This window comes from Phragmites australis, chromosome 1, assembly GCF_958298935.1.
Source record: "Phragmites australis chromosome 1, lpPhrAust1.1, whole genome shotgun sequence".
NCBI lineage: Eukaryota > Viridiplantae > Streptophyta > Magnoliopsida > Poales > Poaceae > Phragmites > Phragmites australis.
In genome coordinates this window covers 39,925,775-39,953,482 of record NC_084921.1, presented here as the reverse complement: position 1 = coordinate 39,953,482, position 27,708 = coordinate 39,925,775, and the positions used below count along the sequence as shown (strand labels likewise).

At 43.7% G+C, this 27,708-nt stretch overlaps 3 protein-coding genes and 1 pseudogene across 6 annotated transcripts; 1 reads left to right on the top strand and 3 right to left on the bottom strand.

Moving 5' to 3' along the window:
• Window positions 1-1,970: 1,970 nt before the first annotated feature.
• LOC133918769 (myb-related protein Hv33-like) lies at window positions 1,971-3,736 on the top strand. Its single transcript, XM_062362822.1, has 3 exons — window positions 1,971-2,505; window positions 2,608-2,737; window positions 2,819-3,736. Exons 1-3 carry the CDS (start codon window positions 2,364-2,366, stop codon window positions 3,462-3,464), a joined length of 918 nt encoding a protein of 305 aa, XP_062218806.1. The 5' UTR covers window positions 1,971-2,363; the 3' UTR covers window positions 3,465-3,736.
• Window positions 3,737-11,081: 7,345 nt separating this feature from the next.
• LOC133884828 (dehydrin Rab25-like) lies at window positions 11,082-11,781 on the bottom strand (annotated as a pseudogene).
• A 337-nt stretch (window positions 11,782-12,118) lies between these two features.
• Window positions 12,119-16,180, bottom strand: LOC133918761 (chaperone protein dnaJ 10-like). The gene is made up of 9 exons (XM_062362812.1): window positions 15,809-16,180; window positions 15,645-15,704; window positions 15,228-15,310; window positions 14,858-15,020; window positions 14,631-14,760; window positions 13,903-14,061; window positions 13,649-13,821; window positions 13,432-13,512; window positions 12,119-12,434 (listed from the first exon to the last, which is right to left on the bottom strand). The coding sequence occupies exons 1-9, from the start codon at window positions 15,893-15,895 to the stop codon at window positions 12,357-12,359; spliced, it is 1,014 nt and encodes a 337-aa protein (XP_062218796.1). The 5' UTR covers window positions 15,896-16,180; the 3' UTR covers window positions 12,119-12,356.
• A 124-nt stretch (window positions 16,181-16,304) lies between these two features.
• LOC133918741 (uncharacterized) lies at window positions 16,305-24,678 on the bottom strand. Of its 4 annotated transcripts, XR_009909835.1 has the most exons (18): window positions 24,344-24,678; window positions 24,068-24,229; window positions 23,861-23,945; window positions 23,025-23,127; window positions 22,813-22,897; window positions 22,266-22,349; window positions 22,059-22,162; window positions 20,850-20,958; window positions 20,197-20,630; window positions 19,722-19,803; window positions 19,399-19,575; window positions 19,279-19,332; window positions 18,263-18,355; window positions 18,116-18,181; window positions 17,926-17,972; window positions 17,355-17,793; window positions 17,143-17,239; window positions 16,842-16,982 (listed from the first exon to the last, which is right to left on the bottom strand). XR_009909835.1 is itself a non-coding variant. In XM_062362797.1 (17 exons), the coding sequence occupies exons 2-17, from the start codon at window positions 24,191-24,193 to the stop codon at window positions 16,598-16,600; spliced, it is 2,682 nt and encodes an 893-aa protein (XP_062218781.1). In that variant the 5' UTR covers window positions 24,194-24,229; window positions 24,344-24,677; the 3' UTR covers window positions 16,305-16,597. The 4 variants fall into 4 exon arrangements, 3 of the variants coding, with proteins under 3 accessions (XP_062218781.1, XP_062218763.1, XP_062218772.1); XM_062362797.1 differs by having other exon boundaries at window positions 16,305-16,982; window positions 17,143-17,793; window positions 22,059-22,159; window positions 24,344-24,677; XM_062362779.1 differs by having other exon boundaries at window positions 16,305-16,982; window positions 17,143-17,793; window positions 24,344-24,676.
• Between the last annotated feature and the right edge of the window lie 3,030 nt (window positions 24,679-27,708).

Below are 27,708 nucleotides of genomic sequence, written 5' to 3'. Positions count from 1 at the left end.
ACGCAAGGGCTCCAGGCCGGTCTTCACGTGAACAGCAGGGGCACAGCACGTCAACGGAGGCTTTCGGTCGATCTCCATGTGCCCGCACGTGGTGACACAACGGCCGGTACAGCGGCCTGCAGGGCCTCTGGCCGGTTTCCATCTGCACGCTCAACGAACGCTTGCAGGGCCTCTAGTGGACTTTCATGTACTTCGGTGCATGCATGCATTCAATTGCTTGGCCGATAGGGCCTCTGGCCAATAGGGCGGTAGCTTGTGTGTTCTGCAGCGAGAGTGTGCGGCCGGTGCTTGGCGTGCAGACCAGATGGGCGGCGCGTGCAGTAGTGCGGCGCTGCGACGGCGTGAGCACAATAGGCACAGCAAGGGCGGTGGCCTGCAGGGCTGCTCGATGTGGTGCGTGAGCAGGGGCGCCAGTCTGCAGGGCGGAATAGCGCAACAGCATGTACATCGGCTTGCAGCACCACCTTGGCTTCGCGTTCTGGACGACCACAGCATCGCAAACCACGGCCTGTCGAGGTGGCTTCGTTCCTTAGCACTGCGGGTGTGCATGGTGGCGAAGCGCGGCGCCGCGCTCGTGCGGGAGCGGTGGACCTACAAGGTCACCGGCTTACATGCCAGCGATATCCCCTTCCCCTTTTTTCATCTGTGATGGTGGCCTTCGAGCCACCACATATTGTGCTTAAGGACGGTCGCCGAGTTCGACCGACGGCGTGATCCTTCCTTTTCGTGTTCTGGTCTGTGTAGAGATGACGGACGTCAGTACCAACCGGCGGCGAGGTGGTGGCTACGAGCCCCATGAGATCAGATGTGATCCACTACTATTCATGCATACGGGCTACTGTTCGTACATACGGGCTACTGTTTATGCGAGATTTTAGATCTATTTTGATGCAAAAGACAGTAGCTGTGAGGATACGTACCGAATCGATTTGAGAAACCGCTGCTACCTTGATCTCCGGTAGAGCTTCGTGCTGATAACGTGTTGAGAAACCGCTGCTACCGGGTGTAGTCCAGCGATCTCTCTGAAATAATTGCAAAATGAGACACAAGCGTAAGAGAAAAACTGTCTATTCTTTATTCATCTGTGTTTATAATGAGAGATGCTGCTCCGTATATATATAGTCCCAAAAACCATAAAAAATAGAATTAAATCTTTCAATATTTCCTAACAGCGTGGTAGGGTCTTCGTCGCGGGGCCGACGCTACAGCTTAAACTGTCGGCGGCTGCACCGCGCGGCATCAGCACCAGGGTCGGGGAGACAGTTATCCGGTTAACCCCATCCGAGAAAAAACAAGGCTATGTATTTACACGGCCGAGTACGACCACAGCTCGATTCCATCACCGCGACTCGACCGATCAACCTATCCATGGATCACGATGGGACGTGTAAATGGATATTCAATGAGTAATTTTGAATCATTACTTAGCTCATTTTATTTCTAACTTAGTTAGATAAAAATAAATCTTTAACCTATTTTCTATTTTTGGATAAACTTAATAAGTAAAAAAAATACAAAACTTACACATGACAGTCGGCAACCCAACTGGCACGGCCCGGTTGGTACGGCGCTCGCCGAGCAGCATAGCCTAGCGTGCGCGCGTGCTTCCGGCCGTGGTGAAAATGCTTGCAAGCGTCACGCATGGTTCCGACTTGATTATTAGCCTCGCTGTGGCAGTGTGGCCACGGCAGAGGACTCGTGATATAATCTGGCTGCCGGACCGGATTGATTAGCTTAATGACGAGCTGACGGAATCAAACGGGCACGTACATGTGCTGCGGTTTCCCTATCTAGCTCCCGTTAATCTCAAGTACGTCCCTGATGAGGGAGTTAATGATGCACAGCGTGTCACGTGGCCGTGTGTTGTGACGGAAAAATCTTCGTCATTATCTCCAACTAACCCAGCATTTTCCTCTGTCTTTTCCGCCCCCTGTCGGTGTGGGCCACAAGGCGCGACTCTTTCACTCTGCTGTTAGACTACAGAGTAGTACTTTCTTCCTTTCTGGCTCTCTCCTTCCTAGCTCGCTCCCCTCGCGCGCTCGCACCGCGCCATTTTTAATCCCAACTTCTCCCACAAACCAGAGGTATCTTAACCTCCAATCCACTGCACATCTCTCTCTCTCTCTCTCTCTCTCTGCTTGCTTAGAACCCACTTGATCGCTGCTTCGCCTCCCAGCCCTCCTCGGCTTCCCCGTACGTGCGCAGTTCTCGGCACGCTTCCCCATATATACCCCGGCCGCTCTCGGCAGATAGGCGACGAGCGAACCGTCACGCATACCGAAGGACTAGGTAGAGCGGCTATCGAGATCGTTCATTCGGCAGGCCGGCCGTGTCGGGCGGAGCCGAACGCGCGGGAGGCGGGAATGGGACGGCACGCGTCCACCGGCGGCGGAGTCCAGCAGAAGCTGCGCAAGGGGCTGTGGTCTCCCGAGGAAGACGAGAAGCTCTACAATCACATCATCCGTTACGGCGTCGGGTGCTGGAGCACCGTGCCCAAGCTCGCAGGCATGCACGCACCTCTAGGCTCTAGCCACCTCCTCATAACGACATGCATCTTGCACACTACTTGCTAACCGTCATGCGTCATTGATTGTTGTCATGCTCCAGGGTTGCAGAGGTGCGGCAAGAGCTGCCGGCTGCGGTGGATTAACTACCTGCGCCCCGACCTGAAGCGGGGCAGCTTCTCGCAGCAGGAGGAGGACGCGATCCTTGGCCTGCATGAGATCCTGGGGAACAGGTACTACAACGCGTTCGAGCTTAATTTTCGCAATGCGGATATTAATTAAACGGCCCTAAGAAAGAAACGAATATGGCGCAGGTGGTCGCAGATCGCGTCACATTTGCCCGGCCGGACGGACAACGAGATCAAAAACTTCTGGAACAGCTGCCTCAAGAAGAAGCTGCGGCAGCGAGGCATCGACCCCAGCACCCACAAGCCCATCTCGGCCTCCCCGGCGGCAATGGAGCCGGCGCCGCAAGACCAGAAGCCGCTGGCCGCGTCCGACACTGACGGCTTCACCCTGAAGCAGCAGCAGGTGTTCGACCCGTTCCCGCTGACCGACAGCTTCGGTGGCGGCTTCGGCGCGGCTGGTGTAGCATTGTACGGCGACCTCGGCGGCGGCAAGGACGCGGCCGGATTCGTGGACTACAGCAGCGTGCTAGACGTGTCCGAGAACCTGGGCTACGGCGAGAGCTCCAGCAACAGCAGCAACTGGAACTGCGCCGTGGGCGCGCCCGAGGTGAACAATGCGCTCGACGGCGATGCGCTGCATTGGGCCTCCGAGAGCAAGCTCGAGCCCTTGGCCGGGTACGGAGCCGACGGGAAGGCGCTCAAGCACAAGTTCGTGCTACCCTGCCACGGGCAGCAAGAACAGAGCATGCCGCATTTCGACTTCGATATCAGCCGGGGCGCAGTGGTCAGCGAGTTCAACCTCGATTTCTTCAGAGGTTTTTGTGAATCTTAGTATCGTATATACTGCTCGATATTAAAGGCATTTTACACAGGGACAAAAACGTACCAATTGGGAGTAATTTCCTTTAGTCCTTAGTCCTTACTACAATGTTTTGTCTTCCTTTGTTTTTATGTTCCCTGTATGTGTAAAATAAAGGCTTACATATATATAGGAATGTAAACACAGTGTAGCTGCTATTAAGGTTTTGTAAGAGTAAGTTTCTTACTTCGTGTACTCAGTTCAGTTTCTACCACTAAAAAAGACTCCGAATTTCTTTATGTATTCATCTTCTGAAGAAGAAACATTGTTAAACTCAATCAGAAGATTCTCACTAATTGCTTAGGCAGGTCGCTGTCCTGATTCTGCTTTTCTTGATTTGTGTCTTACGAAAGCGATGAGAAAGAAAAGCTACATCGCTGGAATCAGCAGCACCTGCCATGCTAGTGAAGTTCAATTATTTGTTTAGCAGTGCTAGTGCTTGATCTAATCTAAATTTTCTCCAAAGGTTACTATAGTACGGCCCCTTCTAGATCGTTTATGGCCTAGCTTATGGTCCTAGACACAAGACACGAACCAACTTTAGCTAAGAAAAAATTCATCGGATGATGATCGACTGAGAAGTGAGAATCATGATGGAATACTTTTCACATCTTCAAAGAGCGTTTCCAATCAGGGTTATCTCATAACCCAAACTGTGAAACACGGACCACAATGCCTGTCCAATGGGCATGCTCATCCAAACTCCCGTAATAGTCTATCCCCATACAGTTAAATTTAAGCTGGCCTGTGCACAAGTCTAAACTATCTAGAAAGGACATATGTGCCAACTATCACCGCCCCAAAATCGAATAATTTAGCGATGTTTGGAGAGAAACAGAGGACGAAAGCAATTAAAGAAAGACGTGAGCAACCTTTGCTGACTCTTCGGGGTTCGTATCTACGTTTCTACGAAACCACAGAGCTTATTTAAATTTAATTTAGCGCTTGACGGACCGTAAAAATGTACACGATGCGACATGAATCCGTCAACTTTGTCAAATGGGAGATTTTTTTAATAATATTATTTTATTAGAAAATTAAAAAAATAATAGCTAAATTCATAAAAATTAACTATCGATACGTTGAGTACCGACTATAGACATATGGGCACTCATCCTACGTAAGGATGGCAAAGGATGGCAACGGGTATAATATCCGCAGGTAGAAGCTATACGAATCTGTACACACAAGCTAATTTCTAAACCCGCGTCTGCACCTATTACCCACTATGGGTAAAAACTGAAACTCGTGTTCACCACCTGCGGGCATCACATACCCACATGTACGCCTATATACCCTGAATATAGTAAACAAGTATTGTAAGATCAAGCATAAAAACAAATAATAAACATACAACATATCTATCTATCCCAAAATACAGATGTATTAGTATTTGGAAAAGTCAAACCTCGTAAATTTTGATCAACAATTAGTGAAATTATACGCATGTTTTAATGTACAAAAGTTATATCAATAGATCCGTATTTTATAGACCTTTTAATACGATATTGATTTTGTATCAATGGATAATATATTACAAAATAAATTAATGGTCAAAGTAAACTTTCAAAGACTTTTTCAAATCTTAATACGCCCTATGTTTTGGGACAGATGGAGTATTATTCATGTTCCATACACTTTTATGAAACCACACACAATGTAGCTATTCTTGATAACAAGTGAAGGAGAGGAGAAGAAGTAAATAGAAACTCTAAGAAAGTGTGGACCTTATATATTAAAAATAAAATGGGCCCACATGTCAGACGTGTGGAACGGGTATATCAAATTTTTGAACGACATTAAATAACTTATTTTAACTCTAAATTACCGAAATATTCAAACTTTTCCCACTACTACATTTCCTAACTAACTATACTATATTTTCTACCTATACCTAATTTCTGATCCATACCTACTCTATTCTAAACTTTATATCCTTATTTTTCTAAATTATCTACTCTACTATGATTTCTCCAATGCTCTCTAACTATTTTCTTACTATTTTTCTAAGTATTTTTATTTTTTCTAACTATTCCTAATTCTCACTAATTTCCTACTATTTGTCGAATTATTTCTAATTTCTGTTTCATATTTTCTAACTATTCCTAATTTCAAATTTCTAACTATTCCTATTTTCTAATTACTCTAAATTTATAACTATTTCTAAAAAGAAAAAGAAAAAACTCACCGATGGCGCCGCCACCCCAGTGGTCGTCGACCCCCCCCCCCCCGCTGGTCGTTACGCCTCACCGCCCATTGGCCAGCCGCGCTTTAGCGCTCACCGCTGCTCACCCACACGTTGCAGCCCGCCACGCGTACCTCTATGTTGCAACAGGTCTAACAGGGCACCTGTCGGCGCTCTGCGTGCCAACAGTCTATGACCTAGTACCTGTCAGCATACGAAGTGCTGATAGATTCCTTCGTTCCGCTAACAGCTTGTACAACACCCTGTTTCGTCATGCCCACTTCCTCATAGGATGCCGGTATGCGGAGTACCGAAAAGTTTCTATTCTTACGATTTTATGAATTTAGTTATTATTTTCATAATTTTTTTAATAAAATAATATTATTAAAAAATCGTCGAATGGAGCCATGACGACTTGCTCGCTTGATGTCAAAAAATCTGACTGCGACACAAACACTGCAGGTACGATGGCTGGAAACATCGACGTGAACATCGTGTTTCAAATCCAAACAGGAGTGGCCATAAAAGCTGTCAAAAACAGAGGGGCCAGCGAGTAGGATCTAACAGAAAACGGCACGCCTCAAGTGTAGAATCCTCTCCCCCACACCGACGCTGCCCTGTCAGAAACAGAAACTATCACAGGCGTAGAAAGAACATCAAGCATGAACAGCACCTCCGGCTACCAGCGAAACACTATGATTTGTTCAACACCAGGTCAATGAAATTCGCATGTTAATTAACACTTGCAGGCATCATTTGGAGACCAGCTTGGTGCTTAGATTAATCGGGCAATGACCAAAGCAAGCATCTGAGCTGATCTGTCTCGCACTGGCCTGGCTAATCAAGAATCAGTGTCCGGCGGTGTGTTACGATGAGAGAGCGAGAGATCACGAGGAACAAATAGGGGCATCATCGTTCGGCCGGCCCGGGGTCCCCAAAAACAGTGGCGCACGACGGCGAACACCGATGGCAGAGCGCCAGGGGTTCAGCTGCTCCACTCGCGATCGGGACCTGTGGTGTCACGCATGAAGCGGAATAAAGACCTCGCGCGGGACAGGACCTGTCGCGCATTGAAGCCCTGGCCGCGCAGCGGCAGGGGATCGGGCTGTTCTGCCGCCGTACGGCGTTGGCGCGACATGCATGGTCCAGGGCGCGAGCGAGCAACAGAAGCGGCTGCGCTGGCAGGGCTCCATGTCATGAGGCGATTTCTGGTCGATCTGATCGCGCTGTTGAGGGTTCAGCCGGATGTACGCGCACGGCCGTGCACAGAAGCGGTAAGTACACGTGGAAACTGCCCGCCAGCGAAACGGACACGCGTGTTGTTTGGCACATCTCCTGCTTGTGCATAATTCAGGCTGTGGGAGAAGTTGGTGAAGGCGTCACCAGTTTCTACCTCTTATGACTTGTTAATCATTAGCTGTTGCAAAATCCCATTGTTTGACACTTCTGTTTTTTTTATGGATAAAGATCAGAAGCTATGCCAAACATGATCTTAATTACTTACGGTGCATTCCTTGGAATGACAGCGTGTCAAACTGATGCTAAGTACGTTACATTCGCGGTATGAACTGTTGCGTTTGAACTGGCTAGGCATGGTTATTGGTTTATAGCCGTTATGGGGAGATTACTAGGTCAAAATAACACTGTTACCAAGGACATGATAAGGGGACTTATTTCACTGGAAAATGGTTCCATTCCTATAACAAGAGAGAAAAAATCCCGGTTTACTCAGGGCCGGACGGAAACGGTGAAGACGTCTCAGAATGAAATGATCATTTCATCTAGCTACCTCCCCTGACTCGCTCTAATCTATTTGTTCAGCTGTGTTCTAAACTTTAGTTTTAGTGATTCAGAAACGTTTCCTTTGAAACGATTTCTAAAACTTCTAAATTGGATGAGAAAGTTTGTGCCACGACCCACAGGTTTTGTTCGGTAGGTAGATTGAGGTGGGCCGTTCGGTCCTCAGGCTCTACCGGAGGATGGCAACTTGCCAAAGCCCAACCGCAGCTCCGATGGGGCCCCGAGAAGTCCTCACTTCTTCCGCGAGTCGCACAGGCCCCTCGCAATTTCGCTAACCTGGCCTCCAGGCCCCGTTCGCTTCGGCGGGCCGGTGGGACGCGCACTCAGCAAAACCTGTCAGCCGCCTGTTCCGTTAATCCTCATCGCGATGAGCGGCGTCCACGGCCGCGTACCATCATCATTGGCCGGGCATGCGGTTGGCTCATGCAACTAACTGTTCGACCTTGAGCCTCAGCTGTTTTCACTACAGGTTCACGTGCGAGACTGTTTCGCGACATGAGAAGTGTTGGTTCGCCACGTTTGCAAGCAGGGTTTACGTAACCGAAAAATCACGATTAACACGGTAACTGTTTGAATTTTTAAAAATTTTCGAACAAAATTTATTTGAATAAATTTGAAATTTGGAAGAAAAATCGTAATTTTAACCGCTCAGTAACCGGTCGAATTGGACTGGTTACCGAGCAGTTTTTGCGATTTATCGAGCGGTTTTCTTGAATTTTTCACATTATCGGTAACAGCTCCGTTTTGTCAGTAACAGCTCGGTCTTCTCGATTTGTCGAGTGGTTTTCTTGATTTTTAGTTAAGTTCAACAAAAAATTCAAAAATTATCTCAATCTTGTAAAATTAATAACTAATTCATCTGAGCTTCAAATCAAGTGAAACAAATTTTGCTGATTTTTTTTGTAACATGATCTACATGATTAAAGTATTTATACTCATAAAAAAGTTCAAAATTTTCTGTGAGAAAATGTATTTGTTAAACCAAGTTAAATGCATAGTTTACTCTTTGCTAATCCAAAAATCATGAAACTAATTTTGTTAGTCTTCTTACATGATCCTATAGCTTTTAAAAATACATGAACTCATGAATTAGTTATTGTAACATGCAGGATTGTGTAAATGTGTTGCGACTAGATTAATTCATAGCTGACCTATCACACTAAAAAATTAGTCAAACCACTTTTATTAGTTTATTTATACTATGATTTACGTAGAAAAAATAATAGTAGATATGAAAAAGTTAATTACAGTGTTGTTTCTTAACATATTCACTTTATGCTTGTGAACTTTGTAAAAATCATAGAGAAATTAATAAAACTCTAAATAAAGTGAAATCAATTTTAAAGATCCTCTTAAGATACGATTCTACACAATAAAAATATGTGTTTGTATATTAAACTTTTTCTTAACATGAGTTAATAATTGAGCCGCACGCTCCAAATTTTTTTTATTTTTTTCAAACTTCCTCCATATAGAATATGATGCAAACGATATTATTTTTGAAATGTTTTTCACATAAAGTCTTAGAATTGTGTCTAGTTTTTTTTAAGATTTTTTTGAATTTTTTTTGGTTTTTTTATTTTTTTCGAATTTTTTGAATTCAAATTCGGTTACCGTTTGGTTTCTGAAACCGAGCTGGACCGAGATAGCCGGTTATCGCGATTTTTGCTCGGTTACCATTGAATTTTTGAACCCTGCTTGCAAGTCGACCGGCAAGCACAGCCAAACAAAAGCTGCGGCCTGGTGCAAGCAATACACAGAAATAAAAATTGATGGTCTACCATAGAAGATATAAGAGTAAAATTCACTAACGATTCATGAACTTGTGCCTTTCTCATCTATATTCATGAACTCTCAAAATACATAGTCAAACACTTAAACTTATTCTAGTGTGTCATCCAAAATCCCTTTGACCGCTCCAAGCGCCGACGTGACGTGCCAGGTGGAGATGACGTGGGTTGGCCCCACAATACCACGGCTGGCCTCGTGTAGCATGCACAGGAGCATGCGGCGACACATCTCACCGCCGGCAAACGACGGCAAGGTTCGATTGGCCGAGGACACCACAAGAACCAACACGCGACAAAGAACCCATCTAAGCAAAGCTCGGCCGGTGGGCCCGACCGAACCTAGGCCGGCGGTGAGTGCAAGGAAGTGGTGGCGCTCCACAAGCAAGGGAGACTACGCCGGCATCGGGCCGAGGTGGATCCAACACGTGCGAGAGAGAAAGGGGGACTCACGCAAGCTCACCACGAGCTCGGATGCGACGGCTCAACTCGTGAGGGCGAGCTCAGATGCGATGCTGAGGAAGAAAGGGGGCGGCACGCTTGATTTGGTCTGAGATAATGGGATCTGCTTAAGAGTTAGTTCGGGAAGCTCGATTGCTCTTCTTTGTGCTTCTTTAGGGTTGCCTATGGAAGGGGTTAGCTCAGCAATGTGGGATTTGGTGGTGGCGCAGCAGCTCACCGACCTCGTAGGCACCGCCAAACTCTGACCTTGCAATGCGGTAGCCACCCTCCTCAAGACACCACGGTGACAAGTCCTACACACTCCACCTCATGGCAGCTCCGACTCCACCGTCGCCAGCGCCCATTTGACCTAGTGCCACCACTGAGCAGTACCAACTTCCCATCATGCCATGCCCGACTGTCCTTCCTCGTGCTACGAGGAGCCGTGCCAAAAGCTCATCATCACCTCCCTGAGCCAAAGCCCGACCGGAGCTCCCACACACGCGCCTCCTTCCCTTTCCTCGCCGGTCGCCATCGTGTGCTCGTCGACCTCCATGACGAATTCTGAGCCATGAGCCGCCTCTACCCAAGCCGACCCCACGATGAGCTCCGCCGCAGTCTAGCAAAGCTTGCCACCCCCTTCTCTTCCCCTCTCTACCTCTGCAGCACACTACCACCATCGACCTGAGTGCTGCCGCCCGCCATGGTCATCATCGTGCATGATACTGTTGATGCCTCAAATGGAACCGCCACAATGCGCTGATGCCTCAAATGGAACCGCCACAATTCACTGACGCGCGTGGTACCCCTCCCCAGCCAAGACTCATCGCCGGTGACCGGTCAAAACCCGATCAAATCTCCCGTGCGGCAAACGAGGGTGGCGGCCTTCGACTAACGGGTCCACCGATTTCACTGCCACCGCCCCCGAGACTCGCTGCTCGTGACCGATCAAAGCCCGATCAAACCTCCCCACACGGCAAATGAGGGTGGCAACCTTCGACTAACGGGTCTGCCGATTCCATCGCCATCACCCCCCTTTGCCAATGATGGCATGTAGGGATGCTTCTTGTCGTCGCCATTGCTTTCGTTGAGGTCGGCAGAGAGAGCCGAAATCAGGAAAGAAAGGGGAAGAAGAAGATGCAATCCACTTCAGCTCCTCCCAGCACACCACATCGGCGCTCAGAGGGGTCAAATGGGTTTTAGACCTAGTTGACACAATAAAACAAACTTAAGTGTTTGACTATACAATTTGAGAGTTCATAATAAGACAAACTTAAGTATTTGACTATAGGATCAGAACTCGACCTAAGTTTAGGAACCGCTAGTGAAGTTTAGCTCAGATATAAGTACCGCATATACATGCACAAGCACAACGCAACCTAAGCTACGACAGTGCCATGTGTCGGCATACAGAGATACATGTCATGACACGAGAGGCCCGACCTAACTATCACGCCAGCCATTTCCCCGAAAGGAGCTAGGTACACACGTAGCACCCGTATTCTACTAGCAGTACACAACTCCTCATGCCACAGAACACACAATGCACGCAACCGAGGTAAACCGTACTGATACAGGATACATGGCCAAGTGCACAAGAAATAAGTCTCTCCCAACTGAGGTGCACGCTCAGTGGTGTCCTGGGAGCTTCTCCTTGATCTTCTCCATGATGCCCTTCTTCTCGTGCGTCCCCGTCGTCGTACCACCGGCCGCCGGCACGGCATGCCCGGACTTCTCCTCCTCGTGCTTGTGGGTGAAGCTTCTTCTTTATCTTCTCCTTGATGCTCTTCTTCTTACGGCGCCCGCCTTGCCCCTCATCCTCGGATGACTGTCGTCGTAACATCACATCAGTTGATACCACCGACAATAACATGCAGCACAAGCGCTCAACTGAACACAAGATGATATATGGCTACAAAGAACTTACCGAGCTGGAGCTGGAGCTGCCGGAGCGCCTCAACTTCTCGCCAAGCATAGTGTGCTCCTCCCTAGTCGGATGGAGCTGGGCACCCATGCCAGCCGCGGTGGCGCCGATACCCCTGCTCCCGCCAACCATTCCTTCATATGCGAGTGCCATTTCGCAGGGGCCGACACCACCTCTAGGGTACGCCGTGCCACCCTGAGTGGTGATGCCGCTGCCCACACCCTCGTGCGGGTACGCCGCGCCCTTAAGGTCGTGGCTCACCGCGCCCAGCCGTGCCGTACTCTCCCGGCGCAACCACGAGCGATGTTGCTAGCTCCGTAGAGGGAAGTGGTGCCTCCCGAGCCGTACGCCGCCGGCTGGCCCGGCTCCCTCGGGTTTGGTCTCAAGCATTCCAGGTGAAGTACTAGTAAATCGGTATATTTACATCGTACGAGATACAAGTACAAAGCTGAGTATCTCATTGCGTTGGATGCCTTTCATTCGAATCGTATTGTAAACATCCAAAGTCGCTTATCATTATGGGTCGCACTGTTATTTCAAATATTATTCACATCGATATTGACATTTCGCAGGCCAACGAATACCGTATATGTAGCAAGATATCAAGAAGGTAGAAATACTTTGCCTTCGTATGGTACATATCTTCTGAGAAAGAAAAATGTTTGGCTCCTTTCGACGGCGGTCGGGCTCAAGTCTCGGGGAGCAGTGGCAGTTATCCAGATTTGTCCTCAGTGCGACGGTGTCGCTTCTGCCGTGCCAGCTTCAACACGCAGACTGTTTTCGCGCCGGTAGTGTGATTTTGCACCCTGGTTTTACAACGGATTCCATATTACTCACTACAAATTTGCTACCTAGTTTTACATGGAGAATGTGAATGCCGAGAAATTACTCATAATGGTGGTAGCAGTTAGCTATGAGATGAAAAACTGAGGACTGCAAGCAAGGGTGTAAACAAAGCAACACTGAAACTTGAAACATGTAAGTTAAAAACACTTAGGATTCAGGCCAGGATGCAACAAAGCAAAACAAAACTCTGAAACATGCAAGTCAATTTCAAAGAATTAAATCAACAATAGGCAGGTGCGGTGGAGTTGGTGGTTGAGACAATTGTTGTGGATGTTTTTGGAAGTCGTAGCTACAGTCTTGCTTGGTAGCGTTATCCTACAGCGTAATCGGTCAATTGTTGTAGTGTTCAAATGGCTGTAGTGTGCCCTTGTGGACTATTACTCTGGCGGAGTTTGTCTGTTGTGCAGGGGGTTTCTACCGGTTCTCTTAAATCAACCGAACGATTATATGTTTTTTAGTCTGGTTTCATTTATAAACTGGGTCAATTTTCTTCTTCTATGAAAAACTCGGCAATGTTCTGGTGTGTTTTCCAAGGTTCCTACTTACTGTCTTATGACAACAATAGTAGATAAAAATTTATAGCAAACGAATTGTGTTCATGTTGTATTCTAGAAAAAAGTGTGTTCACGTTTCTTTTGGGATATATGAAACTGCTCTAAGATTATGAAGACCCAATTTAGACTCTGGTTAAACTACGTATTTGACTTCTAGTACTGATTAAATTTACATTGTCCTCAATGTTTAACAACAGTTTATAATGAGATTTACTAAAAGAATGATACAGCGTACTTCAGTCCTCATGACTATAGAGAAGGTACTAAAATGGTACGCACATAGAGATAAAAGATCAATGCAATTCTAATTTCTAAACTTGTAATTCCTGGGGCTTACAGAAATGGCTCCGTCCTGGCACACTAGCTGGAAAAGTTAAAAAAAAAAGGCCAAAAGAATACTTACTTGGAATATTGTCCCCAACTTTTTCAATCCTCTAGCTCGCAGCTTCAGAACATCTTTGGAAATATTATTTTCTTTCAAAACCTAGAGAGAGGGGGGGTCACTAAATGTGAAGTGGGTACAAAGATTGTTCATTTTTCTAATTGACTTTTCATATAAAAGGAAATATGAATATACATGCATGGTGATATAACAAAGGAATAACATAGAACATCCTTACTGCTTGGCAGACACGTGAAAGCGTTGACTCAATATCAACCACATTAATTTTCCACAAAGAATTGAGCATTGCATCCTTTTTCTCTTCAATACTCTTCATAAGCTGCTCTTCCTTGTTCTCACCCTCCTCAATCTTTTTCATCCCTTCTTGTAGCTGTATCAGAGCAATTGCACCTGTAATAGGAGTATAGGACTCACTGAAGAATCAGCTCATCTTTAACGAGAAAAGTAGTATTTCAATATCCTAGGATTTACCTGCAGCGGCATTAACCTGCGATTTTACATGGTGGCCCTTGTCCCTTACCCACTCAGCTATGAATGGCACACCCATATACATTCTGCTTTTTCCGAGTTCTCTTGCTGCTTGTCGAACATAAATGTAGCCAATAGTGTGAAGCATAGCCTCACCAAAAGCTGAGAAATCATTTATACAAATTAACCACATGAAAACATCAACAAAATCTTTATAATTTAAACCTAAGGAATGCAAATGAACCTTCTAGATGTCATACTACAATAGCTGTGCCATTTAGAGCATATTTGGTTCACACCTAAGTTTGTCACATTTAAGGTTAGCCAAATGTGGCTTACCCCAAAAAAAGTGTGGTTAGCAAATTCTTAGCCATAAGTGTGGCAAAGCTAGTCAAAAAACTGAGTCTATGACATGTGGGCCAAGAGATTAACAAAGTGTGGCTTGCCACGAGCCACAGTTGTGACAGTCAACTAAACAGTTGGCTAAAAATTTATAGTGACTATCTTAGATATGGCAAATTTAGACGCGAACTAAACATGCCCTTAAAGTCCTAGAAGCATTTTTTGATGCAACAAAGATATGAAGGAATGAAAATAAATAAGTCTACTCTATACTCATGATCAAAATAAAATTAAGACGAGTGTGTGCATAGCAAAAAAGTTGAATGCCTATACTTCTCAAAAAATATAAAGGACTGAAAATGGGGATGAAAACTGAGCTTAGATTTTACCAGCTTGAGACAAACGTTGCGCTTCTGCATTTGCCCAATCACCAAATTCATCTTGCTTCCCATCAACATATGGTTGAAGCCGGTCCTTTAGGCTCCAAGTAAGTTTTTGCTCTCTTTCGGTTTGCAACTCCTGCAGCTCAGAGAAGTTATTAAGGTTTAAGCATCAACTCCTGACCCCGAGGAGATTGATAGTAGCAAAAGAGCCCATCATTACGGGCGCAATGTACCTTTATCTTCTCTTGAATCCTTGTCCTTGCCTCTGGGGCAGTTGATTCTTCTTCCATCCCTACTGAAGCAACAGATGCTAGCGCAAGTTGACCAACATAATCTTCAAAATAGTCGCTCCCAAAAAGCATCCCAAAGACAGCAGTTGGATCAATCATGATATCTCTGAAATATCAATAAAAGAAATATAGTGACACCATCAACTAAGACTCGTACGGTAACTACTATAATGTACATGTAACATCCAACTTAAAGTTCAAATCGTTTGTGGCAATTCGGTTTTCCGTTAAAAAAATAAAACTTTTCTAGTCCTGTGTTTTATCAAATAGTGTTTGGAGAAAGTAGATAGAACTAGATAAATTCAGGACTTACTGGGGAAGACCTTCCTTTCCATGCTTATCATACGACTCCTTTCTCACAGGATCACTTAGGACTTGATAGGCTTCGCCTAGTTCCTAGTAAAAGCAATCAATTCAAGTCAGTGTTCATTGCGAGCCAACCATCTACAAAGACAATGGATGAGATGCAGAGACAAGAGACAGATCCTCCTGTGCTATATAATCATTTGCGATAGTGCATTTAGCTTTTGCAGACAGCAACGCCCAGTGTTGAGAATTATATAGTCAAAAAAAGTATCATGAGAAACATAACACATTTTCAGGGTGACCATCCTATTGGTTTTGACATCTAAAAATCCATGCCTGCACTGTTTCCTCTCTTACGGCACTCTAATCCCTCTGGAAGTAACAAAACCCACGGAACGCAGTAGAACAGAAGCAGAAAATCTACCTGAAACTTCCTGGCGGCATCAGGGTTACCGGGATTCTTGTCCGGGTGCACCAGCTTGGCCTTCCAAAACCCAAACATCGCCAAAAGAGAGCAGTTAAAATCACGAAACAAGAACGCACTGCACGAAGATACCGTCAGCGTTGGATCGGGGTACAATCACGCACCTTGAGGTAATACGCCTTCTTGATCTCGGCCACGGAGGCGTCAGTGTTGACCTCCAAGATGTCGTAGTACGCGCTGTCCTTCACCATGACGGCTCCCACTCCTCCTGAATCAAACGATAACCGAACGCCAAGAAAGAACGCCGCGATTGGGGAGGACTCGAGGAGATGAAGGAACAAGGCAAGGAAAGAAGAATAGGAAAAACCGAGGAGTGGTGCCCTCACCTGGCCGGGGCCAGGGAGTCCGGAGATGATGGAGTCTGTTGACGCGATGGACGCGATCGTGCGGTCAACATGGGAAAGGCTACTGCGCCGGACCCACCCACCCCTGGCTCCCTCGTCTCGTCCTCGTGCCAGGACAAAATTGCGGTGGTGAGCGACGCTGCTGCTGAGCTCCGCTCCCGCTGGCTGCAATGGCAAGGGAAGCTTCGGTGGCCGCCTCCCTTTTCAGGCTCCAGCCAAACCAGGCTAGCCGGTGGGTCGGTGGCGGCGCGCTTGGTGAGGCATCAAGAAATCAGTCACAATTATTTGTTGTATTGTTGCCATGCATAGCGGCACACTGCTCGCCTTAACAAGCCACTCGAGTGGTCAAAAGAATGTGTTACATGATGGAGCCAAGCCTAGCACAAACACGCGTGCCACTAATGGCAGAGCCTGAGAGCCATGCTTAGTATTTCTGCCAAGGCAACATTTCTTATCACTATCACAAGCATCCTCAACTAAGAACAAACTCGAACTAATGCACTAAGATAGTTGATGTTACACTTGGAGGATGGCAACTGAGACTAGATTCTATACCGGCGAGGGGGACAGCAGAAATGCCGGCATCGACCTCTGCAGCAGAATGCCGCAGAAGGGGCAAAGCGGGACAGCGGGTGCTGATAAATCAAGAGATTCATCATCGCGATTGGCATCCAAAGGGGATGCCGGCGAGGTAAAGAATGTCTCCGGCAACAGCTTGTCGACCATTCCTCCGCAACATACGCAGTGCCACACTGGTTGCAGAACGGAGCACAAGCGCATCGATGTCCTGCATCTTGACAACTTGTGCCTTTCTGTTGAGGCGGTAGCAGGACTGCTGCCGCTGCAAATGGCTACATCAGGTGACTTGAAGTGAACCGGTGCAGAGCAGTAGGTGCAGGTTTCTTCAACCGAGTATTCGCACACCGAGTCGATCCTGCAAAATAGAAAACAATAGAGTCCCCCATCCAACGTTACAGTTCAAGAAAACTCTTTTGAGGTGACATTTGAGTGGACTGGTGAAACTAACATATGCCTTATGTCCTTCACGAATGAAATTAGCTGACAGATGATGGATTGATTAGTGAAATCGATACCTGCTTCCTAAATCTTTGATCCTCAATCTGAGAGACTTGAGCTGGTTATGCACTTCTCCATTCAAAGATACCCAAGAATCCATCTGGGCAACTCCAACTGGGAACCAGCTGTTTTCATTAGAGTCGTCCTTGAGCAAATATGCAGTTCTATTTAAGACAGCAGAAAAGGTGAATGACACAAGCCTCTCCCGCAGCTCTCTTTCACTGCTTACCAGAAGATTGTTCCACAAATCAGTTGTTGCATCATTTTCCTTTTCAGCATCAGGATACTGATCGCTAAGCATTACTTTTCTACAAATTATATTCAACAAGTGTAGCTTCCGCAAACTGGCATTGGACATCATGTCATGTCTTGAATGTGATCGGGCATCCACTGAAAACAAATCTGATACCCATTTATACATTAGAGTCTCCAGAAAGGTAGGTGCAGATTTCTTGAAACCTTGTAACACAGTGACAACATCCCATAAGACAAGTTCCCTTTCACCATTTTCATATTTCTTTAATGACCACAAAATGTTGGATCCCCACCACAAGTTAGTCGCAGGTAAGATTGCAGATTGTGGACTGCATACATGAATGCTCTTGTCTAGTGGAATACCAAGAAACTGACCACCAATCCAAATGAACTCAACCACCGCCTTTTGTGTCCTGTTGTTTTAATTAACAAAATCATTACCATGACAATGTGGTCTATAAATGTTATATTAAAACAATCATAATTTAATGATTTCTACCACAAGGCCCCAGTACTTTTCACAATGAAATAATAAACAAAGTTACCTGGCTTGATACATCTGGTTTAACAGGTTCGGATCCAAACTGCGGACCTGAAAAGGATAACATTAGTCAATTCTTGTAGCTTATGTATTTACAATCAATTCTTGTAGCTTATGTATTTACAAGCTCAAGTAAAACAACTGTTCAGTTGAACAGTTGAGCAATAGATGTCAGATACAAGCCTAAAGCATACCAAAGCAATCATTTGTGCTCCAGGTGCTAGTGTAAGACCAAAGCATCGATCAGATACTTCTGATAGCTGCATAATCATTTTGAAGTCGATTAGAAAAAAGAAAAGTCAGACATCCAAGGATGAGAAACACTTGAGTATCTATTTTACATCTGTCGAGTCTTTTAGCTCCGGATAATTTGTATGCACAGGAATTTCTTCAATGTGGTTTTCATGGAAGATCCAACAGTGCGCAGAATTATCCTGAAAAAGAAGCAAAATGTAAAGCATCAGCAGGTAACCCAATGCTCAAAGAAGAGAGAATTTTGAAGCACTTTAACTCTCAAAGTGTGAAGGATCGAAGAACTTATCAAGAGGGATAACACAGTGTACAGTATAGAATATTCAGTTGCAAGACCACAGTCAATGGAGTTAGTAAGATAATCAACAATCAAGACAGCCTTCAGCTTTTCATGTTATTTCAGGTATATATGTCAAAACTGAAACCACTTCGTCAAATAGTAACATAGTCAAAAGGGGTCTAATAAACTTTCAGCAGTTAAACAAGGAAGTGCAAACAGACAGTATAGAAAGGTAATCAAAGCTGCAGAAGGTGGAGGCAAAAATGATAGCTTAGAATACAGCACAAGGGCCATAGCACGAGGCAATATACCACAGCTATCAGCATTTCATCCTAGAATGCATACAGTCAATTAAAAAAATGACCACACATATATTAACAATTCTACAAGTATATATTTAGGTCTGTCATACTGTAATGATATTAATAGACTTGTCACGCTATATTTTTAGTTTTATTTTTTTGCTAACACATAATAAGATAAAGTGATAATCATAGGTGTGTATCGGAGACAACGTTAATGCCCAAAACAACAAGTCTGACAAGAAAAACAGAACAGAGTGGATACACAAGGGACCACGGTATTGGCCGGCATAGCTGGCTGGAGTGGTCGACTCATATATATTTCAGCATAAGTAATTTTCACCACAGGTCCCACATCCATGTTCGTATATTTACTTGAGTCCTCAAACTTTCAATAATTCAATTGCTTCAATCAGATCCACATATTTTCAAACTGTTCCTATTGAGGGACCAGTTTTCTAGCTAAAACATAATTTAGAATAAAGAGGCAGCAAGCAAATAGTCCCGTGGAAAGTCAACGAACCTGACTGCAGCTGTATAAACAATGGCCATCTAAACCCCATGATAAATCTGTAACCTATGGTAATGTTAGTCATTTTTTTTCTTTTGTTGAAGAGAAAAGATAATTACACTGAAGTTTTACCACTTGATCATGTGCATGGCATGCACTGGTATTCTCAATTCTGTTGCTACATGTATTCCATATCCATGTTTCTAGAGATCCAGATACTCTTCCAATTGCCAAATTAACTTCATGTTGAGGCTGAGTAGGTACGGATAATGAAATTGATGAGACCGGAGCTGACAAATCAGTGGTGACCTGACAAAAGAAGTATTTAGAATGAAATATTAAATTAGAGAACACAGAAACTTTAACGTGCAGAAACGAGCATGCTATATTCATTTGACATCCCATAATTTTTAGTATTAAATATAAACTGTACTAGATTGATGCTTCTTATGTACCTCAGCAACTAATGCAAAGGGCACTTCTTCTGCACTCGTACACTGATTTAATCCTTCAATATTACCCGACCATATCTTCACACTGAGAAAAGAAATAAAATCTTCAACATGAGATATGGAACACTTACTGCAAACTAATAGCTATTCAAGAGACAATAAAGAACAGTCAGAATACCAAATTTTGTACTTAGGGAGGTAATGACCAATAATAATCTTTTGGGCATGTGGGAAAAGAATTTTCAGCACCGCCCAGTTCTCACATGGTCACTCTGCTGCTTATGCAGCCACTTGGGCCTTATTCTAAAGCACTATTTAGCGGCTCAAAATATGTTTTTAAAATAGGATTATTACATTGATCCCTTTTTCTATGTCATGAATCATGAAGAGCCCATGAAAAGCCATGCAACAAATAATAAATGATAGGGGCAAAGGAAGCACATAACCATGTACAAACAATATGCATGATTGTGCTCACCTTCCATCCGAGCATCCAGTTGCTAAAAGTAATGAAGATTTTGAAGAACCCTCAGAAGAAACATCCCAACTTATGGCACTGACCCATGACTTATGAGCTTGCAGAACCCCTATGAGCATTGGATCTCTGGTAACCATGCCAACATCTATTGTGTAGTATTCAGGCTTACACATTTTCCAAAAAGAAACATTCCCGGACTTGGAGCCAACAGCAAGAATGCACCAATTCCTCGATAAACAAGTGAAGTCACTTGATGACACAACCGGAGACCATGCAACTACGAGAGAAGACAAAAGTGAATCACGACAAGCATACTGTTTTCCCGTGATAAGAGGAAGAGACTTGTTTTCTCCATTGGAAGACAGTTGTGCTTTAATATTTTGTGAGCTGTGTTGTCCATTTACAGCAGCAAGTTCATGTCCAGGTTTTACAATCTGGAATCACAATCAGGGAAAAAAATAAAGCAGTGTTAAACATAAAATGGATTCAAAATTCAAATAGAAAAGAGTAATGTACAATACGCTCTGAAATACCTTCAACTTAGCAGGATAATTAGTTATTTCCTTTGTTAAGAAATAACATGATTTTCCTTTTACGAGTTAAAAGAAAAAAATAGAAACTTCAGCCTAAATATGGACATGAAAAATGTGTACCTTCTTCAAAGATTTCTTCTTTGACTTAGAACATGGTTTCAATGAGAAGTCTGCATCCTTCAAAACATCTAAACCATTTTGGTTGTCATCGTAAATATAATCATCAACTCTACATTCAACCAAAATTTATTTTAATAAATTCCAGTTCAGTATATGAATGCTAGAAATGTTGCCAAGAATGCCAGCTTCTTGCAACAAAATAAATTAAGAGGGAAGATAGTGACATCCACACATGAACCGGTAGATAAGGCTTGCATATGACAGTTTGCAGTCCACATAATAGCTAAAACGAATAAAGTTTAACAATGCCCCTCATCTTAATTTATTTTTTCTCATTAAGCATCAGTAATACAAGGACAGCAGAAACAACACATAAAGCGAGATGTATGTTAGTTTTCAGTGGAAGGAAAATGTGCAATTTAGGTTGGAGCAGATGTGGTGATGAGGAGGAGGCTCACCCTCTGGCGTGAGGCAGTGCTTCTCCCCAGCCACCGTGCAGAGGTTCTGAGCAGTGAGCAAAACTCTTAGGGAAGGAAAATTGATTCATTGATTGATTTAATCTTTTTAAAATAGAGTCCATCTATAAGGACCATCTAAGTGACTATCTTAACTCTAGTTTCTTTGTCTCTTAGCTAACAACTTAGCTGAAGAATCTTATCCCCAATGCCTTCCAACTAAAGCTAGGCCAACCTGCCCCAGCCTCATGCACTGCTACTGCTAGCAGCCTCAACCCCACATTAGTATATTAGTTTATACAACCACATTAACGGCCATCCTTATTTCTCTAACCTAGAAAATTTACAAATCATTCTTAGATCTATGCTAGTGTAAGTCAATGGAATATTAATAGGAAACAGCTCGAGATGAATTAGCAGATGGTATTACTGCAATTTTTTTATAACTATTCATCAGAGAACATCTTTCCAAATAGGACTTCATTCAGAAAGCAACTACAGAATATTTATACATTTACCACTTAAGCATTACAAAATCTCAAGGTGTAATCACTCTCCCAGAAAGCAAGTGACACCCAAGCCAGGGCAATTTGACAAACACATATCTTTCAGTGGAGTCACTCCTGACCTGATTAAGAAATGTATGAATCTGTTTTCTTGAACTAACCTCATTGGACCATCTTGTTATTTAAAATCTGGTGATATTTTCTTTATTAACAACATTATGATGTGTAAGTAGAGAAGTATCGCCCACCTTGATGGTTTCATTTTTCTCCGTCCAGGACCCCTGCAGGAAAGAAGTTGTTGCAATTCATGGGTACAGCCCAAAACCTCTGTGTGATTGGTATTTGCACTCTTCTGATATATAAAAGAAAACTTGTAACCATATATTCAGACAAAAAAATATTCTGAGATAATCAAGGGAATGGAGCTCTCAGCGCTAGAGTAGAATATATCTTACCTGAGGAGTCGAATGAGAACCAACGTCCTCTCCAAAATTTATATTTTTGTAGTAGTTAAACAGCAATTGAGATATATCTGCGACCTAGAACAATGAATCAAAAGTTGATAAGCACCACGTTATCTGTGTCCCAGACCAAGTGATCAATCCAAATGAGCAAATGTGATGAAATGAAGACAAAAACTAAGTGTCTGGCAAGAGTAAAATTTCAAAAATTAGGAGCAGACAAAAGCTATTCCTTAAAGAAAGGCTGCAAAGTGCAAGTTTTATTCTGATTGGGACAGAAGTAAAAAAGTATATAGTATAACAATTTGACTGCAAACTAGCTTGTGCAATTAATGTTGAGCTCATTCTAACTGCCTTGTCCTAAAAAAATGTTTGCTTCAATACATGCACTATGCATGAACATTGGCCCTACACCAAACCAAACACAAGAAAAATCAGTGTTGCTCAGAAATTCGGTTGGTATTCAGACTAACTTCCCAGCAATCTCAATATCAACTGTTCGTAAAATTAAAATTGTTGATATACCATGGAAAATGCTTACCTCAACCCATTCGTCACAAAATTCACAAATCGGTGATCGGTAAAGCTTCACATGACCATCCACAGTGCAAACAGCCAGCAAACACCTAAAATACTCGTCCATATAAACAAAAGTGGGGTATGATGAACAGATGAACCTAATACTACTCATATATAAACCTTACAACTAGACAAGGTAATAGCTTTAGCTTTGAATATGGAAGATATATATACCCAGCATTAGGTGCAAATCCTTGTTGAGACCATGAAATTGATCGGGCACATGGTTCAGAATCGCGTGCTAAGCAAGTGGGCACTAAACATGGCTCAAAGAGATCTGCAAATGTTGAGAATTGAACATTTCAGATCAAATAAGATTAAGACATCCACATGGTCACATTGGAGTTCCTTCTTTTCACATTCCTTCGATGAAAAGACAGTACCGGAAAGCTTCCCTACTGTATGTATAAAACGAAACGAATGCTATGAAATGTTTAGGAGGTGATCAGGTGGGTTGACACTTGGAATGGAAAATGGACTGTTCATTGAAGTTTGAATGGTTACTTCTTTTTTATCATAGAGTAGAATATGGCCAATAAAACTGAAAGGTCCAACTAGCAAGACTGTTTACTCATTACAGTTCCCAAAGTTCTTTTTTTTTATTTTGAGCAGCACCACCACATTCACAATGTTGAGGAAAAAAATTCTTGTTATGGCATAGATGAACTGAATTGTCATTGTTCCAAATAAATAAAAACAAATGTGTAAGTTCATCATCATGACCGAAAGTAACTAGTAACTCACTATGCACCAAAGTCCAAAACTTCAAATTACCACAGTCCAAAACTTCAAATTACCCGCCATGACCGAAAGTAACTAGTAACTATGAAGCTTGAATTCTCACATGCATTTTCCTTGCTACACAAACCAAATCTAAAGGACCACAAGATAGAACTTCTCTTTTAATTCATGTAGACCATCAATTTTCCTGAGTAGCTTATATACACAAGGAAAACTTTGATTAAAAAAAGAAAAAACAGTGTTTCTATTTCACTGAAGACCGATTTTACCTTCTCTGTTAACCACTCCTATGGGAAAAGGATCACTACGGCGAAGCTCAACCAATCCACGAGGCCCCTGAAGCACAGCTGGGTTCTAAAATCGAAACAAATGACGCATGATGGAAACAAGGTCAAGCTGATCCCGTAGATAAAATATTATGACGGCTCAGCGTATGACATGAACACGAATACCTTGAGTGATGGAATGGCACGTACCAGGATAGTGACAAGGTGACCAGAGGCAACAGCCACCAAGTTCTCACTTGACCACGCGATGGCGCTAGGGTAAGACGGAGAAGCAATCAGCGTCGCAGCTTGGTAATACGGAGCCATGGCACTCATGCCCGAGCATGTTTGTAGCAACCAACTCGAGCTGATCTACATTAAAAAAAATCATACCGTTTGCACTTTGGTCCGATTCCAAAACAAAATCCCCAATTCACCCAAAGTTCGAATCACAAGAGAGAAGAACCGAGGAAGAGAGTTGTCTACCTGGTGCTGCCGTCCAGGGCCCTGGCCGAGCGACGCGGTGGCAGCCTGCTGCAACCGCCGCCGGCTGACGCCCTGACCGCCGCCCGCGCCGCCCCCAAATCCCTCGGCGCTCGCAGTGTCGCGCCGCCCGACGCCTTAGGGTTTGGTCCCGGTCGTCTCGTGCGGTGCGAGGCAGCGATTGGGAGAGTCACGGGTGCCTGCCGTCGAGCGAACGACAGGGCGAGAGGCAGCGCCGCTATGCTGAACCTGACTGCACCGTGCGAGAGGAGGGGCGAGGGGGAGTCTGCGAATTGCGCCGCCCGGAGGTCGTGAGTTTCCCTGGGGGCTTGTATATATGAATTTTTATTTTTAAAATAAAAAATTGCAAACATATATGTAAAAATTGCGCATCTGGTCTGGACTCTTTTCGCCTGTTGGACAGCTTTAAAAATAAAAAAGTTGTGTTTTAATATTCTTAAATTCAAAATACTATTGAAATAGTCTGAAAATTACGAATTTTTTTTAGATGATGCTATTATTTAACTTAAAAAATGAATATGTTGCCCTTCTAGCGTGAGATAGGAGTCAGGATTTCTATTTTTTTAATAAACCCACATATTTGCAATTTTTATTTAAAAAAGTTTTGATATATATCGTGTTTGGGGTAATTAGGCAATATTCGCACCCGCATGCTGATTCATCATCCTAGGCTATTAGTTTGCAAAAGGCCCACTAGCGACTGCCCCCCTTCCTCCCTTTTTTTATTAACAAAGGCAATCCATAATTTTATTTATTCACATGAGTTACATCGTCTACAAGATTACATATGATGAATTTTGCAGGCTCCACTAACCAAACTAATGCTTCTTCAATACTACAACCCTTTCTTATCAAGTTGTGCGCTAGCCATTTGCCTCACTTGGATAATGTTTGAAGATCGCCTTGGAGAAAGATAAAGCCTAAAGCCTAGCTTTTTCAATATATATTGTTCGAGGAGCTCTTGAACTACTCGAGTAACAAATTGCTTCATAAACTTGTAAAGCATCCGCCTCTATTATGATTTTATTATAGCCAATATGATTAGCAAGCAAAAGGCCATTACGTATTGCCTCTGATTCCACTGTGAAAGGGCCTATTGCATGGACAACCGGCCAGCAAGCAACAGCTAAGAAACCACCCCTTTCATCTCGGATTACTGCACCAATGCCTTGACGCCTAGATTCTTCATGAAAGGACCCATCAGTATTCAGTTTTACAAAGCCTGCTGGTGGTCTCATCCAGTATTTCAATGCCTGCTCCTTTGTGTTGAAACTAGTACTTTCCATTGCTCGAATGTAAGATTTAAGGAAGGCACATATCGTCTGGGTAGTTTGTGATGGAGTGCATACTCGCTCTCCTTTTCTCAACTTATTTCTTACCCATCAAATATACCAGCAGGCCTTCTCCATAGTGCTATGGAAGTCAAGTTGCCCAAGTACGGGGAATTCTTCTTCGGCATATGCAAGATATAGTCTATCACTTTTGCACTAGAAGTTGTAGCATTACGCGCTTCTTTTATTTCCTTTTCCAAGCACAGTGCTTTCCACACATGTGCAGCTCTTTCACATAAAAAATGCCATGTCTTGAATGTTTCGAAAATTTGGAACATATTGCATAGGTAGTACTTACCCTAATTGATAGGTTGACATTTGTCAGTCCATATATAAATCTTTACTTTACCCAGTATTTTGAGTTTCCAGATTTTTTTTCCCACACCTTTTTGATGAGCTGAGCTGCTTTCTTGGTGCCTCAGATTTTTCCCCACACCTTTTGATGAGCTGAGCTGCTTTATTGGTGCCTATCTACCTGCCTCCTTTCCAGTAGTTGTGCATTCCATTTCGCGTGGTAGGCTGATCTCATAGAGTAATTTCTGTTCTTTTACTATCTCCAAGCAATAGTATCTTCCATTTCTGTTTGTGGGCGGAGGATGTTAAGAATTCTATTAGCATCAAATGGGGGAAAAGTGGTCCAAATTAACTCCGCATCCCAATTCCCATTAATTGGGTTGATCAGCTCGGAGACTTTATTTAATAACATACCTCCTCTTGGGGTTAAGACTTTCCCATTTGTATTTGATGGAATTCATGCATCTTTCCAAATGTTGACCTGATTGACATTGCCTATCCTCCATATTGTCCTATGTTTTAGGATATTTCTTCCTACCAAAATGCTTTGCCATGTAAAGGATGGCACTTCTTTCTTATGCGCATGCATAAAATCAGTATTAGAAAAATATTTAGCTTTGAGGATTCTAGCACATATTGATTCTAGATTTGTGATAATGTGCCGGCATTTTTTCCAAGCATAGCTAAATTAAAACCACTACTAGAGAAAATATTTATACAGATAATTCGAAAACCTCATGCGGGATGCTTTTTTGAACCGTCTGTAGAAAAGAGTCTGTACAAATCATATTTGTATATAAGGGTTTTGAAACATTTGTATAAAAGATTTGTATAGACGTTGAAGCCATCTGTACTAGGGGAATATCACAAATGATCGAAACTTCAAGCCATCTGTGAACTAGGAAGAGTACAGTCAGCTCGTAGTTTAGAACCGTCTGTACTAACACAAAAAATTCCAAAAAATAAAATTGTGCCCACCGCGGGGAGCTGTAGGTTCAGCACCCGCTGCGGCTACTTGCTGCACTAGCGGGTGCTCATCAGCTCGGTTCTACCAGGTCGCTAATCAGTTGCCTCTGGATGCGGCATAGGCGGTGTAGCTCGTGGACCTGATCAGATGATTGCAAAGAGCAGGTGATCCATGATCAGTAGCAGATCATACTTCACCGGCAGCATGGAAGAATTTGCAGTGGGGAAGAGCTGAATACGTATTACCTGCTGCCTAAAGGTCTCTTCATGTTTGAGCATGGCCATCTTCTTGACCCCATGTCACATTGCCTCACAAGTTTGTCCATCATCATCTTCTTTACCACGTTAATAAATTTAGTACCCTACTATGTGAAACAAAGATACATACTTAAAATTGCTACATAGGGAGCCTTGTCTTGCAATCCACATACATGCATGTACGTACACTAATAATTAGCACAGATGTAGTCAAATCTAACCACAACTAACAACGATGTGTTGTCTGGAGGAAGCTTACCGCATCACTCAGGGATTTCCACCTATCATCGACTACTTTTTCCACCTGAATGTTTTATTCAACAGAAAAAGAGAATAACCCATAAGAACAAACAAACTAATCACAGATCGAAGTAATTATTGTTAACAAATGAGTGATTTTTTAGCAACTTACACCAACAACAGACTTGTTCTTGGGGTTCTTCTCCTTGAACTCCTTGCGGAATTCCTCCCTAACCAAATCTAGATCAAACCACCACC

Excerpts from the sequence above, each read along its gene's own strand:
- LOC133918741 (XM_062362779.1), bottom strand. The coding sequence starts at position 24,193 with ATGAGTGCCATGGCTCCGTATTACCAAGCTGCGACGCTGATTGCTTCT. Across the intron at positions 23,128-23,860 it reads AGGAGTGGTTAACAGAGAAG|ATCTCTTTGAGCCATGTTTA; the intron begins GTAAAATCGGTC and ends CAACATTTGCAG. Across the intron at positions 18,356-19,278 it reads GTTTATACAGCTGCAGTCAG|GATAATTCTGCGCACTGTTG; the intron begins GTTCGTTGACTT and ends CTTCTTTTTCAG.
- LOC133918769 (XM_062362822.1), top strand. The coding sequence starts at position 2,364 with ATGGGACGGCACGCGTCCACCGGCGGCGGAGTCCAGCAGAAGCTGCGC. Across the intron at positions 2,506-2,607 it reads CACCGTGCCCAAGCTCGCAG|GGTTGCAGAGGTGCGGCAAG; the intron begins GCATGCACGCAC and ends GTCATGCTCCAG. Across the intron at positions 2,738-2,818 it reads CATGAGATCCTGGGGAACAG|GTGGTCGCAGATCGCGTCAC; the intron begins GTACTACAACGC and ends AATATGGCGCAG.
- LOC133918761 (XM_062362812.1), bottom strand. The coding sequence starts at position 15,895 with ATGGTGAAGGACAGCGCGTACTACGACATCTTGGAGGTCAACACTGAC. Across the intron at positions 14,062-14,630 it reads GCAACGTTTGTCTCAAGCTG|CTTTTGGTGAGGCTATGCTT; the intron begins GTAAAATCTAAG and ends ATGATTTCTCAG. Across the intron at positions 12,435-13,431 it reads AGTTGGGGACAATATTCCAA|GGTGCAAAATCACACTACCG; the intron begins GTAAGTATTCTT and ends TTGTAAAACCAG.